Below are 27,082 nucleotides of genomic sequence, written 5' to 3'. Positions count from 1 at the left end.
CAGTGATCCCTTGTTCATCTCCTCGGGAATAGAATAACGGACCTGCCCGTGCGCAACGGCCATGACAAAAGCAAATCCAACCAGATGCATTGTCGTCCATGTCGAAAAGCGGAAGACAGAACCACTTATCCGGGCATCGAGGCAACAAAGGACTCCCATTTTACAAACAAACCATTAATGAATTATTTCAATAAAAATATATACTGTTTTCGAGAAGTGTTAAAATGTGTCCGTCGCTGCTTGATGAATAGAGAAACAGTCCCAATTGAAGAAAAGCACCGTCTGGATGCAGTCAGAACCCAGCGGAGGATCTAAATATGGCGTTTAGGATCCGCACAACCTAACCAACAGCGTCACTTAGAGAATTAATGAAATATTACACCTGATCAAAAAGCCAGGCAAATAAAAAGACTTAGATAGATAGATAGATAGATAGATAATGTGATCGCAATCATGCTAGAAAAAGCTTGTCAACATTTTTAACTGCTGTCATATCTAAACCCAGTGGTTGGCATAGCTAAGGCTAACTCTACCTATATTTCGGAAACCCCAATGCAGGTCTGAACTTAACGGTAAAGTAATAATCAATATAACTTTCTATTTACTTTGTAAAACATCACAATGCTATAGTGCTCTTTTGTTCTCCATTGTGTAGCTAGATGATCATGGAAGTTTTTTCCCCTTTAGCCAGCATCTGCCTTATTGGCTAACTTATACTGTGGTTAACTATAAGGGTTAACTACATTTCTTTTTGCAAAACATAGGATTGATTTTTTTTATTGCATTCTGTCCATTTCCACCCTAACATCAAAAGGCAACTGCATGCAGGATTGTGCTGTATATGAACTGTTCACAAAAAGAAGGTGCCTTTGGTTCTGCAGAGAATTACTAGCCATAGATCAGCTCTGTTTTAAGTGCTCGACCAGAATTGCACAGCAATCATTTTATGGGACGTTAGCATTCCCGGCATTTTCTGCATCTATAAATATTGAGATACAGAAATCAAAAGCATTTTGATCAAAATACTGTGAATTTTACATTATGATTCCCATAACTAAAATTACTTTCCATATTAGTTAATTATTACTTTCTATATTACTTTCCATACTGACATGTGTTAAATGCAGGTGCATTTCGCTAATATGTATTCAATCTATGAAAAAAAACAAAAAACAAGTCCAGCTTAATTAGCAAAAATTAAATTACAACATATCAAATAAATGTTGTTAACATACTGAAACAAATGTTTCCAGATGTAAATAAACCTCAGTCTCAGTTCATGTTGCCAGTTAAGAACTGCAAATATATTCATGGGGTCTGTTTATATTAGTTATTGAGGGCTTTATTTTACTTATTAATGATATGAACATTGTGTGATGAAGGCATTGTTTATTTGTCTCCTTTGTATTGGCCATTATAAAAACATCAATTAATACAAGTAAAAGTTACTTTGTTAATGTTACTTACGGTGTAGTATTGCTGAAGGTCATTGAATGTCCAGGATAAATTATGCAACGAATAATGTCGGTTAAAGGAAACTTAATTTAAAGCATCAGCCAAATAACGTACGTTTTTTTCTACCACAATTTTACAAGAACTCAAAAAATTATTTTATATTTAAATACGATGCAGCAGAAATACAACGCATACCTGCATGTAGCTCTGTTATAATAATACCTCTCACCTGATCATAGTCATTAGTTTTCTCCCTCTGCGCATGTTTGAGTGTCTGTGTACCACTGCTGTCCAGGCTAATGATGCTCTCAGTAGGAGGTCTGGCGTATTTCAGATCACTCTTTCTAGAGTCAGTGGTTCTGTAAGCTTCATAATTGTACATATGCTGTAAAGTTCCCGTTCCCCCGACGTCTGCATAAAGGGGTGGATAATACGGAATAACTGGCAGATTGGCGCCGGATTTATAAAACATCCGCTGACGTCTCCATCTGTAGCATTTCACTGACAGTATAGCTATGATGGACACGATGAAGAGAAAAGAAACTACAGCCAAGGCCAGGACTAGATAAAATGTCAGGTTTTCGTTGTATTCCTTGTCGTGCGTAAAGTCAGTGAACTCGGAGAGCACTTCAGGGAAAGTGTCCGCCACCGCCACGTTAACATTGACTGTAGCTGAACGAGAGGGCTGTCCGTTGTCCTCCACTACAACAGTGAGCTTCTGTTTCACAGGATCTTTATCGGTGACTTGGCGCACAGTTCTTATTTCTCCATTCTGTAAGCCCACTTCAAACAGCGCCCTGTCTGCCGCTTTCTGCAGTTTATATGAGAGCCAGGCATTCTGTCCAGAGTCCACATCCACAGCCACCACTTTCGTGACAAGATAGCCCACATCTGCTGAACGAGGCACCATTTCAGCCACCACAGAGCCACCAGTTTGTACTGGATACAGAATCTGAGGCGCGTTGTCATTCTGGTCCTGAATAATAATTTTCACACTCACGTTGCTACTGAGAGGCGGGTTGCCTCCGTCCTGCGCTTTTACGCGAATATTGAACTCTTTTGTTTGCTCGAAATCAAAAGATCGAATAGCAAGAATCTCTCCGCTGTCTGCGTTAACTGAAATATAAGACGAAGCAGAAACTCCGTTCACAGAAAGATCTTCTAAAAAATAAGAAATGCGTGCATTATTACCAGAGTCTCTGTCAGTTGCTGTCACTGCAAATATAGACACTCCAGGTGAATTATTTTCCATCACATAAGCGGTGTATGAGTGACGCTGGAAAACAGGGGCGTTGTCGTTCACATCAGATATTTTAAGCCTCAGTGTTTTATTTGTAGATAAAGATGGAGATCCTTCATCTGTAGCTGTGATCGTTATATTGTATTCAGAAAACATTTCACGATCTAAAATATGGTCGGTGATTAAACTATAGAAATTAGATGAAGTGGCTTTGATGCGAAATGGCAGATATGAATTCACTGTGCATTTAATTTGTCCGTTTTTCCCGGAGTCTATATCTTTAATATTTAGCATCGCTATAACAGTCCCCGGGGCAGAATCTTCTGGGATAGGGCTGGAAAATGAAATAACACTGATAATAGGGGAATTATCATTAACATCTGTAATTTCAATGAACACTTTACTAGTATCTGTTAGACCACCTTCATCCATTGCCTCGACATTCAGTTCGTACTGTTTGGATTTTTCAAAATCTATGAAACTCTTCACTTTTATTTCTCCAGTATGTGACACAATACTAAACAAATCCATGGCCTCTCGTCCGGAGCTTTGTGAAAACGAATAGGTAACCTCGCCATTAGACCCTTTGTCCTTGTCAGTAGCACTGACTGTAACTACTACAGTGTCCTTTGGAGAATTTTCTGACAAAGACACTCGGTATATTGGCTGACTGAACACAGGAGAATTGTCGTTTACATCAAGAACAGTGACAGTAATCTTAACTGTTCCAGATTTCTGAGGAGATCCACCATCAAATGCTGTCAAAATTAAGTTATGACTATCTTGTTGCTCTCTGTCTAAAGGTGTTTTTAAAACCATCTCAAAATATTTGATACCATCACTCCGAGATAATTCTTTCAAAACGAAGTGGTCAGATGGATTAAGGGTGTATCTTTGCAGTGCATTCAGTCCAACATCGGGATCATGCGCACTGTCTAAAGAAAATCGTGCACCAGGGGGAACGGTTTCGGTTATTTCAAAACTGATTACTTTTCTGTCGAAAGCAGGTGCATGATCATTGATATCCAATATTTCAACATCAACTCGATGGAGCTTCATTGGATTATCTAGAATAATCTGAAAATGTAAAGAGCATGGGGACACTTGAGCGCACAGCTCCTCTCTATCTATCCTCTCTCTCACTATCAGAGTGCCTTTGTCCACATTCAGACCGATGTACTCACGACTGTCCTCCGTAAAGATCCGCGCTCGCCCAGATTTCAGTCTCTTTACATCCAAACCGAGATCCTGAACGATATTTCCCACCACTGATCCCTTGTTCATCTCCTCGGGAATAGAATAACGGACCTGCCCGTGCGCAACGGCCACGACAAAAGCAAATCCAACCAGAAGCACTGTCAGCCATGTCGAATCGCGGAAGGTAGAGCATCTTATCCGAGCATCGAAGAAACAAACACCTCCCATATTACAAACTAAACATTAAGGACTTATTTAAAAAAAAACAACAACATATGAAGTATTTCCTGTACGTGTTAGAAGGTGGCTGGCGCTGCTTGATTAATCGAGATACAGTCCCAACTGAATAAAACCACCGTCTGCATGCAGTCAGAGCACAGGGGAGGATCTAAATACGGCGCTGAATATCCACACAGCCTGACCAACAGCGTCACTTAGAGCAACTAAAGGAATATTACACCTGATCAAATAACCAAGGCACAGACAGACAGACAGACAGACAGACAGATAGATACCGGGAATCGATTAATTTTTCATACCAAAATAGAGAATGGTTTAGATTATATTGCATTATGGCAAGAAAATATAAATGAAAATCAGACCTGGTAAGATATGTTGCAGTAAGAGGTTTCTTACCTGTTCATAGTCATTAGATTTAATTTTCTGCGCATGCGTAACAGTCTGAGTTCCACTGCTGTCCAGACTAATGATGCTCTCAGTAGGAGGTCTGGCGTATTTCAGATCACTCTTTCTAGAGTCAGTGGTTCTGTAAGCTTCATAATTGTACATATGCTGTAAAGTTCCTGTTCCCCCGATGTCTGCGTAAAGGGGTGGATAATACGGAATAACTGGCAGATTGACACCGGATTTATAAAACATCCGCTCACGTCTCCATCTGTAGCATTTCACTGACAGTATAGCTATGACGGACACGATGAAGAGAAAAGAAACTACAGCCAGTGCCAGGACTAGATAAAATGTCAGGTTGTCGTTGTATTCCTTGTCGTGCGTGAAGTCAGTGAACTCGGAGAGCACTTCAGGGAAAGTGTCCGCCACCGCCACGTTAACATTGACTGTAGCTGAACGAGAGGGCTGTCCGTTGTCCTCCACTACAACAGTGAGCTTCTGTTTCACAGGATCTTTATCAGTGACTTGACGCACAGTCCTTATTTCTCCATTCTGTAAGCCCACTTCAAACAGCGCCCTGTCTGCCGCTTTCTGCAGTTTATATGAGAGCCAGGCATTCTGTCCAGAGTCCACATCCACAGCCACCACTTTCGTGACAAGATAGCCCACATCTGCTGAACGATGCACCATTTCAGCCACCATAGAGCCACCAGTTTGTACTGGATACAGAATCTGAGGTGCGTTGTCATTCTGGTCCTGAATAATAATTTTCACACTCACGTTGCTACTGAGAGGCGGGTTGCCTCCGTCCTGCGCTTTTACGCGAATATTGAACTCTTTTGTTTGCTCGAAATCAAAAGATCGAATAGCAAGAATCTCTCCGCTGTCTGCGTTAACTGAAATATAAGACGAAGCAGAAACTCCGTTCACAGAAAGATCTTCTAAAAAATAAGAAATGCGCGCATTATTACCAGAGTCTCTGTCAGTTGCTGTCACCGCAAATATAGACACTCCAGGTGAATTATTTTCCATCACATAAGCGGTGTATGAGTGACGCTGGAAAACAGGGGCGTTGTCGTTCACATCAGATATTTTAAGTCTCAGTGTTGTATTTGTAGATAAAGATGGAGATCCTTCATCTGCAGCTGTGATCGTTATATTGTATTCAGATATTTTCTCACGATCTAAATACTGCGCAGTAACTAAGCTGTAGAAATTTGTTGAGGTAGGATTAATTTTGAATGGCGCATCTTGAGCTGTCGTGCATTTCACGTTTCCATTTTTCCCAGAATCTAAATCTTTAACATTCAGCATTGCTATTATCGTGTCGGGTGTGGAGTCTTCAGGAATTGCATTAGAAAATGAAACTATGCTTATGACCGGTGCATTGTCATTAACATCAGCTATTTCAATCGTCACTTTAGAAGAATCTGTCAAACCGCCATTGTCTGTTGCCTCGACATTTATTTGAAAATGTTTTGCTTTTTCGAAGTCGAGTTCACCGTTAACAGTGATATCACCGGTATCAGAGTCAATATGAAACAGATTCAAGTCTTTTCCTGTGCTTTGCGAAAACGAATAAGTCACTTTACCATTTGTTCCTTGGTCTTTATCATTAGCAGATACTGTAGTCACATGAGTGCCCTTCGGTGAATTTTCCGAAAGGGTAACTATATATAAAGGCAAACTAAAGACAGGCGCATTATCGTTGGCATCAACAACTGTAACTATTATCTTCACAGTACCCGATTTTTGTGGGCTACCGCCATCAAATGCTGTTAGAGTTAACGTATGCTCTTCTTGATTCTCTCTGTCTAAAGATTTCTGCAACACCATTTCTACGTGTTTTAAACCATTATTATCAGTCAATTCTTTCAAAGCAAAACGATCTGTTGGATGAAGTGTGTATCCCTGAAGAGAATTGACTCCTACATCCGGGTCATATGCGCTATCTAAAGAAAATTTAGCTCCAGAGAGAGCCATCTCACTTATTTGAAAACTTATTTCTCTTCTCGCAAAAAATGGCGCATTATCATTGATATCCAGAATTTCTATATCGATTTGATGAAGCTCCATTGGATTAGCTAGAATAATCTGAAAATGTAAAGAGCATGGAGACACTTGAGCGCACAGCTCCTCTCTATCTATCCTCTCTCTCACTATCAGAGTGCCTTTGTCCACATTCAGACCGATGTACTCACGACTGTCCTCCGTAAAGATCCGCGCTCGGCCAGATTTCAGTCTCTTTGCATCCAAACCGAGATCCTGAACGATATTTCCCACCACCGATCCCTTGTTCATTTCTTCTGGAATAGAATAACGGACCTGCCCGTGCGCACCGGCCACAAAAAGGGGAAATATAGCCAGAAACCGGATGGACCACAAAAATACACCAGTGAAGGAACCACTTTTCCAGGCGTAGAGAGAACAAAAGAAACCCATATCCCAAATGCTGTAATCCATCTTCATTGATAAACACTCATTAACGTGAAATAAAATGAACAGTGATGTAATATCTGATGCCTTCTAAGCACAGCAGTTCTGTTTGCACCCATCTGACGCAACTACAAATGAAGGAAAATTTTGCAGTCTGCGTGACGTCGCAAATAAGTGTGGACCTCTCAATGAGCGTTTAAAATCCGCACAGCCTGACCAACAGCGTCACTCTGAGCACTTAAGAAATATTACAACGAAAATACAGCAAAAATTATTTAATTACAATTCCCTATTAAATCCACGTTTCGTTGACAACTCAATGCAATCGCCATTTTAAAAAAGTTTTTAAAAAGGTTAATGTATTCCTTAATTAGTGAACGCCTCAAAGTGTTGCTACTTGAAAGAGAATAAAATACATTGCCAAGAAATACTGATGAGCATGGACAGATGAGTTAATAAACCAAAACATACAAGATTTGCTAAAGATTCAATCTAAAGCACTGTATTAAGCGCTAAAAGCTTATCAGTTCATACATCTTACCTGATCTTCAGGGTCATTTTCCAGTTGTTTTTTCTGCGCATGCGTAACAGTCTGAGTTCCACTGCTGTCCAAACTAATGATGCTCTCAGTAGGAGGTCTGGCGTATTTCAGATCACTCTTTCTAGAGTCAGTGGTTCTGTAAGCTTCATAATTGTACATATGCTGTAAAGTTCCTGTTCCGCCGACGTCTGCGTAAAGTGGTGGATAATATGGAATAACTGGCAGATTGGCTCCGGACTTATAAAACATCCGCTCACGTCTCCATCTGTAGCATTTCACTGAGAGTATAGCTATGATGGAAACGATGAAGAGAAAAGAAACTACAGCCAATGCCAGGACTAGATAAAATGTCAGGTTGTCGTTGTATTCCTTGTCGTGCGTAAAGTCAGTGAACTCGGAGAGCAGTTCAGGGAAAGTGTCCGCCACCGCCACGTTAACATTGACTGTAGCTGAACGAGAGGGCTGTCCGTTGTCCTCCACTACAACAGTGAGCTTCTGTTTCACAGGATCTTTATCGGTGACTTGGCGCACAGTTCTTATTTCTCCATTCTGTAAGCCCACTTCAAACAGCGCCCTGTCTGCCGCTTTCTGCAGTTTATATGAGAGCCATGCATTCTGTCCAGAGTCCACATCCACCGCCACCACTTTAGTGACAAGATAGCCCACATCTGCTGAACGAGGCACCATTTCAGCCACCACAGAGCCACCAGTTTGTACTGGATACAGAATCTGAGGCGCGTTGTCATTCTGGTCCTGAATAATAATTTTCACACTCACGTTGCTACTGAGAGGCGGGTTGCCTCCGTCCTGCGCTTTTACACGAATATTGAACTCTTTTGTTTGCTCGAAATCAAAAGATCGAATAGCAAGAATCTCTCCGCTGTCTGCGTTAACTGAAATATAAGACGAAGCAGAAACTCCGTTCACAGAAAGATCTTCTAAAAAATAAGAAACGCGCGCATTATTACCAGAGTCTCTGTCAGTTGCTGTCACTGCAAATATAGACACTCCAGGTGAATTATTTTCCATCACATAAGCGGTGTATGAGTGACGCTGGAAAACAGGGGCGTTGTCGTTCACATCAGATATTTTAAGCCTCAGTGTTTTGTTTGTAGATAAAGATGGAGATCCTTCATCACTAACTATAATTGTTATATTATATGCAGGTGTTATTTCTCTATCTAAAACCTGCTCCGTTACTAAACTGTAAAAATTTAAGGTCGATGGTTTAATTTTAAAAGGCATATGTGGAGTAATAGAACATTTCACTTGTCCGTTTTTACCCGAATCTGCGTCTTTCACATTCAGCATCGCTATCACTGTCTCCGGAGCGGAATCTTCGGCGACTGGATTAGAGAAAGAAATTACGCTGATAACAGGAGCATTGTCATTAACATCGATTAATTCAATAGCCACTTTGCATGAGTCTTTTAAGCCACCCTTATCTGTCGCTTCAACAGTCAATTGAAATTGCTTTGTCTTCTCGTAATCTAGATCATCATTAACAGTGATATCACCCGTGTCAGCACCAATACTGAATAACTCTAGTGCTTTTCCAGAACTGGAGGAAAAAGAATAGACTACATCACAATTTGTTCCTTTATCTCTATCGGATGCATACACCCGTGCAACAAACGTGCCCTTCGGTGAATTTTCTGACAAAGACGCTCTGTACAAAGGCTGACTAAATACTGGAGCATTGTCATTTACATCCATAACAGATACAGCGATTTTGACCGTCCCAGACTTCGAAGGGCTGCCTCCATCGAACGCTGTTAAAATTAAACGATGTATCTCTTGTTGTTCTCTGTCAAGAGCTGCCTTTAAAACCATCTCTACATATTTTATCCCATCATTCCCAGTCACTTCCTTTAATCCAAAATGATCAGTTGGACTAAGTGTGTATGTCTGCAGTGAATTTAAATCTACATCGGGGTCATGGGCATTGTCTAAAGAAAATCGAGCACCAGGCAGTGCTAGCTCACTTATATCAATACTGATTTCCTTATTTGCAAAAACCGGAGCATGATCGTTGATGTCTAATATTTCTACATCAATTCTATGTAATTCCATTGGATTATCTAGAATAATCTGAAAATGTAAAGAGCATGGAGACACTTGAGCGCACAGCTCCTCTCTATCTATCCTCTCTCTCACTATCAGAGTGCCTTTATCCACATTCAGACCGATGTACTCACGACTGTCCTCCGTAAAGATCCGCGCTCGGCCAGATTTCAGTCTTTTAACATCCAAACCGAGATCCTGAACGATATTTCCCACCACTGATCCTTTGTTCATCTCCTCGGGGATAGAATAACGGACTTGCCCGTGCACAAAGGCCACAAAAAAGCAAAAGAGAACGATAAGATCCAGTCGACGACACAAAACCCAGCAGCTTTTCCCGGTGTTGAGAGAACAAGGAATGCCCATATTTTAAACGTTAGAATCTACTCAAGACGATGAGAAAAATATGATTGTGTTTTAAATGATAGTTAAATGGAATGTAATATCTGAAAATATTGGTATACAACACTCCCCGAGGTTTTTACATGGCGCAGATTTGTTCTGAAATGATGAGAAATTCTGCAGTCTACGTGATGTCAGAAAACTGGGGAGGATCTACAAATGGACATTTATACCCTTCACATCCTGACCAACAGCGGCACTTAGAGTCCTAAAGAAATAGTGCACCCAGAATGGAATTGAGGTAATTGTGGCTTAAACGTTAATAATGTAATTATTTGAATTTAAGCGGAAGAGAAATTTAGGAAACTGATAAGGATTAAAATCACATGTAGTGCTTACAATATACTCTAAACCAAACTAGTTGAATTCAGTTCATCACTATGATCAGTGGCACTATTTTCCCTCTGCGCAGGTTTAGTTGTCTGTACTCCATTGCTGTCCAAATAAATGATTCTCTTTATGTGTTGGATGCTCTGAGCTCTTAATGTTCCCAGTCTGGCCTATTCTAGATGGCTATTTTCTAGAATCTATACTTAGATTTGCAAATCATCCACTCCAGTTTACATTTGAAGCATATGAATGACAGTATGGATATGATGGTCACCTTAATCGTTTATGTCGTAACGTTTCTCCATTTCTCCACAGCAAAAGCTGATTCATCTACATGACTTCTCAGTTTTGAAAATTGTAAGGCATTATTAATTATGTATAGTATCTCAGTACTAATTCGGAACAGCTCAGGAACGTTCACTATTTGAAGATGTAAAGAGCAGTGTGATTCCTGTTGTCATTCTCTTGGATTAACCTATTCTTTCTTTGATAAACATAATTCAACTAGAGTTATTCAAAACGATCAAAACTAAATCCACAAGCTTTGTCCAGTTTCAATGTCTTTACATCGAACAACGCGACATGGCCTTTTAAGAGCCAAGCTCAGTCTACATTTAGGCACCACGGACAGCAGTACAAAGCGGCATGAGTGAACCTTTCACTCAACATTATTAAACGGTGTTGAAAAATGATTTTTCATAACTGATGTTGGTCATCATTCCCAGAGATGGCATAAAGAAGGCCAGTGACCACGTCTTTACACTAAAAGAAGTTGCTTTTCCAATTATTCTTCACATATATTGCCCATGTGCAGTAGTAGGCCTATTATATCAAATTGACTGGACTTGCACTGTAATCTAAAGACATTTAAAGACATAATGGGTTGGGGGACATGCTCCCCTGGAAATGTTACTTTTTTGACTATAGTTTAAATTTGTTCCTTTAAATACATTTTTACAGCACCAATAATCACGTAATAATTTCAGTGATATTACCTCGATGAAAATTGCACTAGAAATTCGACTAGAATCCAGCACTGGCATTATTTGTATCAAACTAAAATAGACACCATGATTGCACTGAACTAAGCCCGCACTTATGAATTGAATTTGATTAGCATCTATACATACTTGACTAGACTTTAAGCTAGGTTGATATAGATAACCAGCCACAAATTAACGCAAAAGAAAAAAAGACATGTTGCAAAAAAAATGTCGGATTTTTATGAATCAATAAACTTGCCTCGCAACAGATGATTTTAACACTCTGCATTTTTTGGCATTTGTCTGGGCAGCGTGTTAGCTGTAATAACTTTACGCAGCCTACAGCTTCGACAAAATATTAGAGGGCATTCTATCGAGTAAAAACTGCAAATTTGATGGGGATTATTGTTGCATAATATCATGTTTTACTTGTGAACATTTTTCTTCTGGTACAATCGCACAGCAGCCTACCTCCTCAATTCAATTCCAGCACTGTCGGTCTCTCATGAAACCATCACGTGTCACTCACTTGTTTCTGTAAGTCGTAACACTTTTGGGTATTTCTCAAAAATCACGTGAGGAACACTGGATTGTGGTCATTAAGGTTCACATGTGCTGTGAGAAAACTATTGAGTAGGTTGCGCACGAATCGAAAATATCGTTTATGCACAGAATTAATTAGATTAATATCCTGATAGATTTCTATCCGACTTCTGCCCGCTTAATACTATTCAGAATACTATTAAATATCAATTTATTTTCATAGCAAAATAAATATTAATAAATAAATAAATAAATAAATAAATAAATAACAAACAGAACAAATACAGAGGACATGACTTTGGTGTCCTAAATGGTAGCTACTGGAATGCATTTAAGTCGTATCTAAACGCCATCAACTCTAACATATTTGGTCACTTTAAGTTAATACTACTAGACATTTAGACAACTTGGATACTTTTACTGACATTATAATTATTTCATGAGAGCTGACTCCAAAGTACTTTAGAAATCTCACCTGATCACCAAAATTGGCTAGTTTCTCCATCTGTGCATGAGTCAGTGTTTGTGTTCCGTTGTTGTCCAGACTAATGACATCCTGTTCAGACGTCCCGGCGTATTTCAAATCACTTCTTCTAGAGTCAGTGGTTCTGTAAGCTTCATAATTGTACATATGCTGTAAAGTTCCTGTTCCACCCACGTCTGCGTAAAGAGGTGGATAATACGGAATAACTGGCAGATTGACACCGGATTTATAAAACATCCGCTCACGTCTCCATCTGTAGCATTTCACTGACAGTATAGTTATGATGGACACGATGAAGAGAAAAGAAACTACAGCCAATGCCAAGACTAGATAAAATGTCAGGTTTTCGTTGTATTCCTTGTCGTGCGTAAAGTCAATGAACTCGGAGAGCACTTCAGGGAAAGTGTCCGCCACCGCCACGTTAACATTGACTGTAGCTGAACGAGAGGGCTGTCCGTTGTCCTCCACTACAACAGTGAGCTTCTGTTTCACAGCATCTTTATCGGTGACTTGGCGTACAGTTCTTATTTCTCCATCCTGTAAGCCCACTTCAAACAGCGCCCTGTCTGTCGCTTTCTGCAGTTTATATGAGAGCCAGGCATTCTGTCCAGAGTCCACATCCACAGCCACCACTTTCGTGACAAGATAGCCCACATCTGCTGAACGAGGCACCATTTCCGCCACCACAGAGCCACCAGTTTGTACTGGATACAGAATCTGAGGTGCGTTGTCATTCTGGTCCTGAATAATAATTTTTACACTTACATTTCTACTGAGTGGCGGGTTGCCTCCATCCTGCGCTTTGACACGGAAATTAAAATGTTTAATTTGCTCGTAATCAAAAGATCGCACTGCATGAATAACACCACTATCAGCACTGACTGACACGTAAGAGGAAATGGGCACTCCGTTAACCGAAGACTCCTCCAGTATGTAAGAAACACGGGCATTCTGTTTCGAGTCTGCGTCTCTGGCTTTGACTGTGAATATGGAGAGGCCTGGTGAATTGTTTTCTAAAATGGAGGCCTCATATGAGTTCTTCTCAAAGACAGGTGCGTTGTCATTGATATCCGATATCTGTAAAGAGAGAGTGACGCTGCTGGAGAGGGAGGGAGTTCCTTCATCAGCGCACACCACGACGATGTTATACTCAGACATAGTTTCTCGATCTAAATTACTCTCGGTCACCAAAGTGAAGAAATTGCTCGCTGTTGATTTTAGGGTAAATGGTATATTTGGGTTCAGGAAACAGCGGACCTCACCATTTTCACCAAAGTCTGGGTCCTGGACGTTTATCATTGTCACAACAGTGTCCGATTTTGAGTCTTCAGATATGGTATTGAGTTTAGACATTATATTAATAACTGGCGTATTATCATTTATATCGGCAACATCTACATTAACTTTACACGAATCGGTTAAACCACCGTCATCAGTTGCTTGCACGTGAATTTGATGGTGACGAGACTTTTCATAATCTAGATTTCCAGACACTTTAACCTCACCACTTGTCTCATTAATTTCAAACAATACGGGGAAAATTTCGAGTGTGTTTGTTATTGAATATCTTATTTTACCATTAGAGCCTTTGTCGGCGTCTGAGGCGCTCACTTGCGTAATCACCGTGCCTTTTGGGGAATTCTCTGTAATGGTTGCTTTATACACTTCTTGTGTAAAAATAGGCGCATTGTCATTGGCATCTAACACTGTGATGCGTATCTGTGCAGTGCCAGATAAAGGCGGATCGCCGCCATCTACAGCAATCAGGACTAAAGAGAACTGCTCTTGCTTTTCACGATCAAGAGGTTTGTGAAGAACCATTTGGACAATTTTGCTTCCATCTAGTTGATTTTGCAGTTTCAGAGAAAAATTGTCTGTGGGATTCAGGGAATAACTTTGAAGACTATTTAATCCAACATCCGGGTCCATTGCTCTTTCTAAAACAAATTTTGCCCCAGATACAGCTGACTCACTAATTCTGAAATTCATTTCCGTTCTTTTGAATAAGGGTGAGTTGTCGTTTACATCCTGAACCTCGACGGTAACACTGTAAAATTCCATTGGATTTTCAAGAATAATCTGAAAATGCAGTGCACAAGGCGTCGTCTGCCCGCACAGAGTCTCTCGGTCTATTCTCTCTTTGATAATCAACATTCCCTTTTCTACATTCAGCTCGATGTATTCAGTGTTGTCCCCAGTAAAAATGCGAGCTTTACCTGATTTCAGTCTTTTTACATCTAAGCCCAAATCTTGAGCAATGTTACCGACTAAAGAACCTTTTGACATTTCCTCAGGAATGGAGTAACTGACCTGTCCGTGCACCGAAGAGAGGAAGAGAAGACAAATAACCAATAGTACTTGCAGCGCCATTGTTCTGTCCGATATTTTCTTCTGCTCCAAAATAAAAAAGAATATAATGTAATCCAACCATGTATGATTAAATGCGGCGTCCCTGAAGCATCAGCTGACTGACAACAAGTACGAAGATCAAAGGTAGTAATTTTGGTAGTTCGATTTTGCTTTTACCTCGCTGTGCTCTGTTCATCTCTCTTTCTCTGTGTACGCGTCTGAGTGAAGGGGGTGGTTCTGAAAAAAATAATAAATCCGCAGTCTGCAACTCTTTGACCTACAGCGGCACTAAGAGTCCAGTATACCGAACTACACAAGCATCTGAAGTATCAATAACAGGTATTGTACTTGCAATGACATTTTTGAAACGAAGACAGAGATTGGTGCAAATATTCCTTAGCACAAACTAGCACAAATGTAAACTGCAAGCAGGACTATAACAACAGCAGGAAAAAATAGCAGGGCGTTTACTTAATGTATACCAAATTCTCAACAGAAAAAAAGGGGGAAAGAAAGGGAATATAACATTAATAGGGTAACCAAAGACCTTAGGTTTAATGAAAAAAAAATCTAAAGAAGTAAAGTGGATACAAATAGTAACATTCAGGTTTTGATAATTTTTCAGCTGAAAATAACTTTTGTTATCGAAATGAAAAATGACACTGGAGTGTACCTCACCTGATGAGAATCACCATTAGTTATATCCATCCGTTGCGCACGCGCAAGTGTTTGTGTTCCACTGCAGTCCAGACTGATAATGCTCTCAGCAGGAGGTCTGGCATATTTCAGATCACTCTTTCTAGAGTCAGTGGTTCTGTAAGCTTCATAATTGTACATATGCTGTAAAGTTCCTGTTCCTCCGACGTCTGCGTAAAGTGGTGGATAATACGGAATAACTGGCAGATTGGCACCGGATTTATAAAACATCCGCTCACGTCTCCATCTGTAGCATTTCACTGACAGTATAGCTATGATGGACACGATGAAGAGAAAAGAAACTACAGCCAAGGCCAGGACTAGATAAAATGTCAGGTTGTCGTTGTATTCCTTGTCGTGTGTAATGTCAGTGAACTCGGAGAGCACTTCAGGGAAAGTGTCCGCCACCGCCACGTTAACATTGACTATAGCTGAACGAGAGGGCTGTCCGTTGTCCTCCACTACAACAGTGAGCTTCTGTTTCACAGCATCTTTATCGGTGACTTGGCGCACAGTTCTTATTTCTCCATTCTGTAAGCCCACTTCAAACAGCGCCCTGTCTGCCGCTTTCTGCAGTTTATATGAGAGCCAGGCATTCTGTCCAGAGTCCACATCCACAGCCACCACTTTCGTGACAAGATAGCCCACATCTGCTGAACGAGGCACCATTTCAGCCACCACAGAGCCACCAGTTTGTACTGGATACAGAATCTGAGGCGCGTTGTCATTCTGGTCCTGAATAATAATTTTCACACTCACGTTGCTACTGAGAGGCGGGTTACCTCCGTCCTGCGCTTTTACGCGAATATTGAACTCTTTTGTTTGCTCGAAATCAAAAGATCGAATAGCAAGAATCTCTCCGCTGTCTGCGTTAACTGAAATATAAGACGAAGCAGAAACTCCGTTCACAGAAAGATCTTCTAAAAAATAAGAAATGCGCGCATTATTACCAGAGTCTCTGTCAGTTGCTGTCACCGCAAATATAGACACTCCAGGTGAATTATTTTCCATCACATAAGCGGTGTATGAGTGACGCTGGAAAACAGGGGCGTTGTCGTTCACATCAGATATTTTAAGCGTTAGGGTTTTATTAGTAGAGAAAGAGGGTGAACCCTCATCCGTAGCTGTGATTGTAATGTAATATTCAGATACTTGTTCGCGATCTAAAAGCCGAACACTGACTAAATGATAGATATTCGATGAAGACGATTTAATTCTGAAGGGCAGATTTGAATCTAATGTACATTTAACTTTCCCGTTTCCCCCCGAATCTAAATCTTTAATGTTGATCATGGCTATCATAGTCTCCGGTGGAGAGTCTTCTGCAATCGGGTTTGAGAACGAAAGTACACTTATGACGGGGACATTATCATTCACATCAGTAATTTCAATGTCTACCTTACTGGTGTCTGTTAACCCACCCTTGTCAGTAGCTTCCACATATACATCATATTTTTTCGTTTTCTCAAAATCCAATAAACCGCGCACTGAAATAGCTCCCGTTGCACTATTAATATGGAAAAGGTCTAATATGCTATCACTGCTTTGAGAAAAGGAATACGTTATTTCTCCATTTGTTCCCTGGTCCGCATCCGTAGCACTTACTCTTAAAATAATGGATTCTTTCGATGTGTTTTCTGCTACAGAGACTCTATAAACAGATTCACTGAAAACTGGAGCGTTGTCATTTGCATCAAGAACAACAACGTTTATCTTTATGGTGCTCGTTTTCTGGGGACTGCCACCATCAAACGCCGTTAACAGCAGCTGGTGTTCCCCCTGCTTTTCTCTGTCTAGAGGCTTCAGCAAAATCATCTCAACCAGTTTTGTGCCATCAGAATGAGCAGGAATTTTAAGGCTGAAAAAATCGGTAGGATGAAGTTTATAAGACTGTAGTGAATTTTGACCTACATCAGGATCTTTAGCGCTGTCAAGCGAAAAACGAGCTCCAGGAAGTGCTAATTCACTTATTTGAAAATTAATTTCCCTTTTAGTAAAACCGGGAGCATTATCGTTTATATCTAAGATTTCTATATCAATTCCATGGAGCTCCATTGGGTTATCTAAAATAATCTGAAAATGTAAAGAGCATGGAGACACTTGAGCGCACAGCTCCTCTCTGTCTATCCTCTCTTTCACTATCAGAGTGCCTCTATCCACATTCAGACCGATGTACTCACGACTGTCCTCCGTAAAGATCCGCGCTCGGCCAGATTTCAATCTCTTAACATCCAAACCGAGATCCTGAGCGATATTTCCCACCACTGATCCTTTGTTCATCTCCTCGGGAATAGAATAACGGACCTGCCCGTGCGCAACGGCCATGACAAAGGCAAACAGAGCAAGAAGCTGCACTCGCCATGTTGAAATCCAGACGGAGTAGCGATTTGTCCATGTACCGAGAAGACAAAAAACATCCATTGTCGAATTACGGCAATCCTACTAAAAATAATAGCACAATATTTCATGAACCTAAGGAAGCAAAATACAGAATATTTTGCCCGTAGACAATGGCAGTCCGTCCATACACATTCCACAAACAATAGCAAATGCGCATAAGTTGTTCATTCTGTGTAGCAACGCCTGGAAGAGGAGAGTCTTTATTTGTTTCAAATCAACACACACTAACCAACAGCGGCACTTAGAGGAATAATGAATCATTGCAAAGTCAAGGTCGTCCAAACAAGCGGGTGGCATCTAACAAGAATTTCTGATCCATGAGTTAGAAGACAATCTTAAAGTTAATGAGAAGTTTCAAATAGGAACACGACAAATGATTAAAACTCTGATGCAATCCCATTTAAGAGGACAAGTCAGGGTTTAAACTGGCCTAAGTGTGAGAATAAAATGAAAGCGCTATGTAATGGTAAAAATGAAAAAAAAATGTCAATAACACAACATCAAAAAGAAAGAGTTATCTACCCTTAAATTTCACACACACACACACACACACACACGCGCGCGCGCGCGTCTACTTTACGTAAGCAATAGCGAGAGCATCAGAGTACATTATAATAACTCCCAGGTCAAAATACATTCAACATCTCCTTACGGTAAAATATGGGGAAGTAATTTATTATACATAACTGTACATTAATTGTGTCATTAAGCACAAATTCCTAGACCTCACCTGATCATCAGAGACAGCAGGTTTCCCCATATGCGCATGCGTAAAGGTCTGTGTTCCATTAGAGTCCAGACTAATGATGCTCTCAGTAGGAGGTCTGGCGTATTTCAGATCACTCTTTCTAGAGTCATTCGTACTGTAAGCCTCGTAATTGTACATATGCTGTAAAGTTCCTGTTCCCCCGACGTCTGCGTAAAGAGGTGGATAATACGGAATAACTGGCAGATTGGCACCGGATTTATAAAACATCCGCTCACGTCTCCATCTGTAGCATTTCACTGACAGAATAGCTATGATGGACACGATGAAGAGAAATGAAACTACAGCCAAGGCCAGGACTAGATAAAATGTCAGGTTGTCGTTGTATTCCTTGTCGTGCGTAAAGTCCGTGAACTCGGAGAGCACTTCAGGGAAAGTGTCCGCCACCGCCACGTTAACATTGACTGTAGCTGAACGAGAGGGCTGTCCGTTGTCCTCCACTACAACAGTGAGCTTCTGTTTCACAGGATCTTTATCGGTAACTTGGCGTACAGTTCTTATTTCTCCATTCTGTAAGCCCACTTCAAACAGCGCCCTGTCTGTCGCTTTCTGCAGTTTATATGAGAGCCAGGCATTCTGTCCAGAGTCCACATCCACAGCCACCACTTTAGTGACAAGATAGCCCACATCTGCTGAACGAGGCACCATTTCAGCAACCACAGAGCCACCAGTTTGTACTGGATACAGAATCTGAGGCGCGTTGTCATTCTGGTCCTGAATAATAATTTTCACACTCACGTTGCTACTGAGAGGCGGGTTGCCTCCATCCTGCGCTTTGACACGGAAATTAAAATGTTTAATTTGCTCGAAATCAAAAGAGCGCAGTGCGTGAATAATGCCACTATCAGCACTGACTGACACGTAAGAGGACACGGGCACTCCGTTAACCGAAGACTCCTCCAGTATGTAAGAAACACGCGCATTCTGTTTCGAGTCTGCGTCTCTGGCTTTGACTGTGAATATGGAGAGGCCTGGTGAATTATTTTCTAAAATGGAGGCCTCATATGAGCTCTTCTCAAAGACAGGTGCGTTATCATTCACATCTGATATCTGTAAAGAGAGAGTGATGCTGCTGGAGAGCGATGGAGATCCTTCATCAGCACACATTACAGTGACATTATACTCAGACTCTCTCTCCCGGTCTAAATCACTATCTGTAACAATGCTGTAAAACCCTGAACCGGTTGATTTGATTGCATAGGGGAGATTTTCAGTAATGCTGCATATCACGTGTCCATTGTCCCCCGCGTCGCGATCGTTGACGCTTATGATAGCTATAGCCGTATTTGGAGAAGAGTTTTCATTCACTGAATTGGATCTCGATATAATATCAATACTTGGAGGGTTGTCGTTGACATCAGTCACATCTACAAGTATTTTGCTCGAATCAGACAACCCACCATTATCTATGGCCTCAATATCAATTTGATAAGTCGTTGCTTTTTCATAGTCAGCTTCACCAAGCAAAATAACTTCACCGTTTTCATTTATTCTGAATAATTCCGATACGACATCAGTATTAGAGATTACATAATTAACATGCCCATTTAATCCTTTGTCTTCATCGGACGCACTGACCCTGGTTACCAATGATCCTTTAGCAGAATTCTCCATTACTACGGCTTTATACAGTGGTTTTGTAAAAACGGGTGCATTGTCATTCGCATCAAGGACAGAAATATGGATATGAAATGTTCCTGACATCTGCGGTTCGCCGCCATCTATGGCTGTCAACAGTAAGGATATATTTTCCTGCTTTTCGCGGTCGAGAGGTTTTTGCAAAACCATTTCAACCTTTCTACTTCCATCAGTTTGACTCTCAAGTTTTAATTTAAAATTGTTCGTTGGTGTTAAAGTATATGTTTGCAGGCTGTTAGTGCCAATGTCGGTGTCTATCGCTTTTTCTAATACAAATTTCGACCCAACAATCGCAGACTCACTTATTTCAAATCGTTTCTCGTTGTTTTTAAACTTGGGAGCATTATCGTTTATATCTATGACTTCAACTGTGACACTAAACAGCTCCATGGGATTGTCCAGTGTAATCTGAAAATGCAGAGCACAAGGCGTAGTCTGTCCGCACAGTGACTCTCGGTCTATCCGCTCTTTAACAAGCAACACTCCCCTTTCTTTATTCAGCTCGATGTATTCAGCGTTGTCTCCGGTATAAATACGAGCTTTACCTGATTTTAGTCTTTGTCCATCTAAACCCAAATCCTGAGCAATGTCACCAACTAAAGAGCCTTTTGGCATTTCCTCAGGAATGGAGTAACTGACCTGTCCGTGCACTGCGTTGAGCATGAGGATCCAAATAAACAACAGGACTTGCATCGCCATTGTTCTGTTAGGCATTTTCCCTCGACGAAATTCAGATTCAGAGTATAGTAAATCCAACAAGGTGAGAATGCAACGTAAAATGTCAACTGAAAATAACCACAATGGCTTGTAAAATAGAGAATGCTAATATCAATTAAACCAAATATTTTTTTAAATTGTATTTTTTCACAACTGCTTCAACCGCCTCTGAGTGAAATCTACGCACTGCACTCTCCTCTTCGTCTCTGATATGATGGTTGAGAAGGCACTGCTAGTCATTTTTGCAGCCTGTAGGCAACACACTGACCAACAGCGGCACTTAGAGTTTTTTATGATGCGTTACACAAAACGTTAAAAAAAAAACAAAAAAACAAAAAAAACAACCAAACAAACAAACAAACAAAAAACTATCCAACGGGCATCAGTTTATAGATAAAACAGCAATGATAACCAGTCTTGTGCAATTGTAATAATATATTAAGAATGTAAATAGACATACAATAACATATAAAGCACGACTATGATTTATAAAGACGCTACCAGTAGACCTACTGGAAATGTAAAACAAGTGCTTCTTGCAAGTGTCTGTAATGAAAAAGGAGTCAGACCATAAAACACAAGCATGTACATGCATTCTAGCATCGTGGTCAGTGTCTGATGCAGTCCAAAGAACGAAAAGAAAGTGCAGTGAACAAATATTTTTTTATCACACACACACATACTGAAACGCTGCATTCGTTTCCCATGTACACATTGAGAAGTGTGATTAGACTAGACAATGTAGTTGTAATGGATGGATGGATGGATGGATGGACCGAAGAGAGAGCCAACAATAGAGGAAGCAAGAATTGAAAACTTGAAATCTGCTGACTAAACAGCAGCACACAACGCAACAGCTGCACATAAAAAAGAAAAGAAAAACAAGCGAAAACATAACATGTATCTTACGTTGTATCCTAGTAGTGAAAACTGTAAAGAGCAATTAAACAGCGGTAAGAAATGCTACAAAATTTGCTTGTACTGGCATGCATAATATTCATTTCAGCACCATGGTCAGCGAAGCACAACCTCCCTTTCTTCCAACGAAACTTTTCATTTACTGTTAAAATAATATGCTAAATAAGATTTAAAAATATGCTGTATGACAAACGCTGATTCCTGTCAGAAAACACACGCACATAAAACAAGCAGTTAATGAGCAAAATAATATTATCTATATTATATAGAGTGTGTGTGTATATACATACACATACATACACATACACAACCCCAATTCCAAAAAAAAAAAAAAAGTTGCGACGCTGTGTAAAATGTAAATAAATGTAAATAAAATCAGAATGCAATGATTTGCAAATCTCATACACCAATATGTTATTCACAATAGAACACAGAAAACATATCAAATGTTTAAACTGAATAAATGTACCAATCTAAGAAAAGAAATAAGGTAATTTTGAATTTGATGGCCACACCTCTCAAAAAAGTTGGGATGGGACAACAAAAGGCTGGAAAAGTAAGTGTTATTAAAAAGAAACAGCTGGAGGTTAATTGGAAACCGATCAGCAACATGACTGGGTTATAAAAAGAGTATCTTAGAGAGGCAGAGTCTTTCAGAAGTAAAGGTGGGCAGAGTTTCACCAATCTGCAAAAAACTATGTCTACAATTTGTGACACAATTTCAGAACAATATTCCTCAACATAAAATTGTGAAACTATGAATATCGCACCATGTACAGTACATAATATCATCAAAAGATTCCTAGAATCTGGAGAAATCTCTGTGCGCAAGGGAAAAGAGTGAAAATCAATATTGCATGCCCGTAATCTTTGGGCCCTCAGGCAGCACTGCATTAAAAACGGGTATGATTCTGTAATGGAAATCACTGTATGGGCTCAGATGCAAAGAAGAAGCCAGATGTGAAGATGATCCAAAAATGCCACCATCTTCTCTGGGCCAAAGCTCATTTATAATGGACTGAGGCGAAGTGGAAAACTGTTCTGTGGTCAGATGAATCGAAATTTGAAATTATTTTTGGAAACCATGGACGCCCGTCCTCTAAACTAAAGAGAACTAAAGAGGAGAGGGGCCATCTGGCTTTTTATCAGTGCTCAGTTCAAAAGCCTGCATCTCTGATGGTATGGGGGTGCATTAGTGCCTATGGAATGGGCAGCTTGCACATCTGGAAAGGCACCATCAATGCTAAAGGTATATACAGGTTTTAGAGCAGCATACGCATATTCCATTGAGCTTCCATCCCATCTTTACTTCTGAGAGACTCTACCTCTCTAAGGTACTCTTTTTTTATACCCAATCATGTTACTGATAAAATGCTCAGGAAACCTTTGCAGGTGTTTTGAGTTAATTAGCTGATTAGAGCTCTTCTCAGGTCAACATTTCTGTATTATAAATTCTTTATTCTAATATTTTGAGATACTGGATTTTTTATTTCCCTGAGCTGTAAGCCATAATCATCAAGATTAAAACCAAAAAAAAAAGGCTTGAAATATTTCACTTTATGTGTAATGAATCTAGAATAGAAAAGCTCTGTCTATCCTCTCTTTCACTATCAGAGTGCCTTTATCCACATTCAGACCAATGTACTAACGACTGTCCTGTGTAAAATCCTCATTGGGCAAGATTCAGTCTCTAACATCCAAACCGAAATCCTGAACGACATTTCCCACCACTGATCCTTTGTTCATCTCCTTGGGAATAGAATAATGAAGCTGCCCATGTGCAAGGGCAATGACAAAAGCAAACAGAGCAAGAATCTGCACTTGCCATGTTGAAATCCAGACAGAGTAACGTTTTGTCCATGCACAGAGAAGACAAAGAACATCCATATTCGAATTACTGCAATCTCAAATATTAGCACAATATTTCATGAACCTAAGGAAGCAAAATACAGAATATTTCGCCCGTAGACAACGGAAGTCCGTCCATACACATTCCACAAACAATAACAAATGAGCATAAGTTGTTCATTCTGTGTAATAATGCCTGGGAAAGGAGAGTCTTTATTTCTTTCAACAGCGGCACTTAGAGGAATAATGAATCATTGCAACGTCAAGGTCGTCCAAACAACCAGAGAGCATCTAACAAGAATTTCTGTTACATGAGTTACAAGACAATCTTAATGTCAATGAGAAGTTTCAAATAGGAACACAACAAAAATATTAAAATTCTGATGCAATCCCATTTAAGAGGACAAGTCAGGGTTTAAACTGGCCTAAGTGTGAGAATATAAAGAAATCTCTATTTGGTAAAGGTAAAAATGAAAAAAAAAATGTCAATAACACAACATCAAAAGGAATGAGTTAACAAACCTTAAATTTCACACCCAGACACACCCACAGACACACCCACAGGTCTGCTTTACATATGCAATAGCATGAGCATCAGAGCAGAGTACATCATAAGAACTCAGAGTTCTCCTTATGGTAAAATATGAAAATATAATTTATTATACATAACTGTATATCACTTGTGTCATTAAACACTTTACAAATTTTACAAAAGCTAATCTATCAGCAAAGCAACAAATTCCTAGACCTCACCTGATCATCAGAGACAGCAGGTTTCCCCATATGCGCATGCGTAAGGGTCTGAGTTCCACTAGTGTCCAGGCTAATGATGCTCTCAGTAGGAGGTCTGGCGTATTTCAGATCACTCTTTCTAGAGTCAGTGGTTCTGTAAGCTTCATAATTGTACATATGCTGTAAAGTTCCTGTTCCCCCGACGTCTGCGTAAAGGGGTGGATAATACGGAATAACTGGCAGATTGGCACTGGATTTATAAAACATCCGCTCACGTCTCCATCTGTAGCATTTCACTGACAGAATAGCTATGATGGACACGATGAAGAGAAATGAAACTACAGCCAAGGCCAGGACTAGATAAAATGTCAGGTTGTCGTTGTATTCCTTGTCATGCGTAAAGTCAGTGAACTCGGAGAGCACTTCAGGGAAAGTGTCCGCCACCGCCACGTTAACATTGACTGTAGCTGAACGAGAGGGCTGTCCGTTGTCCTCCACTACAACAGTGAGCTTCTGTTTCACAGGATCTTTATCAGTGACTTGACGCACAGTTCTTATTTCTCCATTCTGTAAGCCCACTTCAAACAGTGCCCTGTCTGTCGTTTTCTGCAGTTTATATGAGAGCCAGGCATTCTGTCCAGAGTCCACATCCACAGCCACCACTTTCGTGACAAGATAGCCCACATCTGCTGAACGAGGCACCATTTCAGCCACCACAGAGCCACCAGTTTGTACTGGATACAGAATCTGCGGCGCGTTGTCATTCTGGTCATAAATACTGATTTTTACACTTACATTTCTACTAAGAGGCGGGTTGCCTCCATCCTGCGCTTTGACACGGAAATTAAAATGTTTAATTTGCTCGTAATCAAAAGATCGCACTGCATGAATAATACCACTATCAGCACTGACTGACACGTAAGAGGAAATGGGCACTCCGTTAACCGAGGACTCCTCTAGTATGTAAGAAACACGGGCATTCTGTTTCGAGTCTGCGTCTCTGGCTTTGACTGTGAATATGGAGAGGCCTGGTGAATTATTTTCTAAAATGGAGGCCTCATATGAGCTCTTCTCAAAGACAGGTGCGTTATCATTCACATCTGATATCTGTAAAGAGAGAGTGACGCTGCTGGAGAGCGATGGAGATCCTTCATCAGCACACATTACAGTGATATTATACTCAGACTCTCTCTCCCGGTCTAATTCACTATCTGTTACCAAACTAAAGACATTATTTGATGTAAATTTAAGTACAAAAGGAATATTTTGGTTGATTGTGCACTCTACTCTTCCATTTTCATTCGAATCTACATCCTGAACATTAATTATTGCAGTAACCCTCCCTATTTTGGAGTTTTCATCAATTTCACCAGATTTTGACATAATATTAATCAAAGGTCTGTTATCATTTATGTCAATCACTTCTACAATTACTTTGCACGTATCATAATGTCCACCTTGGTCTCTCGCCACGACATCAATCTCATATGACTTAATTTTCTCAAAATCCGTGTCACCGATTACTTTCAACAATCCATCAGTGTGATTTATTGCAAACATTTTATGTGCAGTGCCCAGGCTGTTTGACAATGTATACCTGATTAATCCATTTTGACCTTCATCGGCATCGACGGCACTTACTGTAGTCAAAATTGTTCCCTTTGGAGCATGTTCTCGGACACTCGTTTTATACACAGACTGGACGCAAACTGGTGCATTATCATTAGCGTCTAATACGGTAATTTGTATTTGGATTGTACCAGACATTTGTGGCTCGCCTCCGTCCACTGCAGTTAACACTAGTGAAATATGATCTTCTTTCTCTCGATCTAGTGGCTTTTCAAGTACCATCTCAACATGTGTGCTCCCACCTAATAGGCTATGCATTTTAAGGACAAAATTGTTTGTTGGCTTTAAGGTATAGCTTTGAAGCCCATTAATGCCAACATCATTATCAACGGCCCTTTCTAAAACAAACTTTGCTCCAGTAAGTGATGCCTCACTTATTTCGAATTTTATTTCATTCTGACTGAAAAGAGGAGGGTTATCATTTATATCGTTAACTTCTATCGTAACACTAAAAAACTCCATCGGATTGTCTAAAATGATTTGAAAATGCAGCCCACAAGGCGTTGTCTGCCCGCACAGAGCCTCTCTGTCTATTCGCTCTTTGATAAGCAACACTCCCCTTTCTTTATTCAACTCGATGTATTCAGCCCTTTCTCCGGTATAAATTCGAGCTTTGCCTGATTTCAGTCTGTTCATGTCCAAACCCAAATCTTGAGCAATGTTACCGACTAAAGAGCCTCTCGGCATTTCTTCAGGAATTGAGTAACTGACCTGTCCGTGCACTGCGCTGAGAGAGAGGAGCAAAATAAACAGCCATACTCGATGTGCCATTGTTCTCTCCGACATTTTCATTGCAGACATGACATATATTTTCGGCCAAGGTAAATCCAGTAATGTAGTCCAATGTTCAAATGGGGTGTTTATAAATATCCACAGGTGCAGCAGAACTGACGAATGCACGAAATTATAAAACAAGTCTACAAACACGCTTTATCCACTTTCGTGTCTTTCTTCTCCGACTAGTCCATGAGATTTGCTTACGTCTCTTTAATACACTAGCAGGAATCTGGTCTCCATGGTATCCCACTGACCAACAGCGGCACTCACTGTCCAATATGTTTAACTACACAAATGTAAAAACATACAA

At 40.3% G+C, this 27,082-nt stretch overlaps 4 protein-coding genes across 7 annotated transcripts in view; all 4 read right to left on the bottom strand.

Moving 5' to 3' along the window:
• The window catches only part of LOC128618166 (protocadherin gamma-A11-like), a 96,807-nt gene that overhangs the window by 60,403 nt on the left and 9,322 nt on the right, over positions 1-27,082 (bottom strand). The window contains exon 1 of one of the 4 annotated variants that reach the window (XM_053641643.1): positions 15,330-18,462. The exons of 1 other annotated variant lie outside the window; for it this stretch is intronic. In XM_053641643.1, coding sequence (XP_053497618.1) covers positions 15,330-17,768 — 2,439 coding nt within the window. In that variant the 5' untranslated portion in view covers positions 17,769-18,462. Of the gene's footprint in view, positions 1-1,684; positions 4,494-4,528; positions 7,074-15,329; positions 18,463-27,082 lie in introns of those variants that run through there. 2 more of the 4 variants (XM_053641638.1, XM_053641644.1) reach the window with 2 other exon arrangements.
• Positions 7,214-9,941, bottom strand: LOC128618170 (protocadherin gamma-A11-like). The gene has a single exon (XM_053641655.1). The coding sequence runs from the start codon at positions 9,924-9,926 to the stop codon at positions 7,479-7,481; it is 2,448 nt and encodes an 815-aa protein (XP_053497630.1). The 5' UTR covers positions 9,927-9,941; the 3' UTR covers positions 7,214-7,478.
• On the bottom strand, positions 12,182-15,282 carry LOC128618169 (protocadherin beta-16-like). The gene has a single exon (XM_053641654.1). The coding sequence runs from the start codon at positions 14,670-14,672 to the stop codon at positions 12,195-12,197; it is 2,478 nt and encodes an 825-aa protein (XP_053497629.1). The 5' UTR covers positions 14,673-15,282; the 3' UTR covers positions 12,182-12,194.
• LOC128618171 (protocadherin beta-16-like) lies at positions 23,312-26,796 on the bottom strand. Its single transcript, XM_053641656.1, has one exon. The coding sequence runs from the start codon at positions 26,794-26,796 to the stop codon at positions 24,358-24,360; it is 2,439 nt and encodes an 812-aa protein (XP_053497631.1). The 3' UTR covers positions 23,312-24,357.

Source organism: Ictalurus furcatus, chromosome 14, assembly GCF_023375685.1.
Source record: "Ictalurus furcatus strain D&B chromosome 14, Billie_1.0, whole genome shotgun sequence".
In the NCBI taxonomy this organism is placed as follows: domain Eukaryota; kingdom Metazoa; phylum Chordata; class Actinopteri; order Siluriformes; family Ictaluridae; genus Ictalurus; species Ictalurus furcatus.
This window is presented reverse-complemented; position numbering and strand designations above follow the sequence as displayed.

Excerpts from the sequence above, each read along its gene's own strand:
- LOC128618170 (XM_053641655.1), bottom strand. The coding sequence starts at position 9,926 with ATGGGCATTCCTTGTTCTCTCAACACCGGGAAAAGCTGCTGGGTTTTG.
- LOC128618169 (XM_053641654.1), bottom strand. The coding sequence starts at position 14,672 with ATGGCGCTGCAAGTACTATTGGTTATTTGTCTTCTCTTCCTCTCTTCG.
- LOC128618171 (XM_053641656.1), bottom strand. The coding sequence starts at position 26,796 with ATGTCTGCAATGAAAATGTCGGAGAGAACAATGGCACATCGAGTATGG.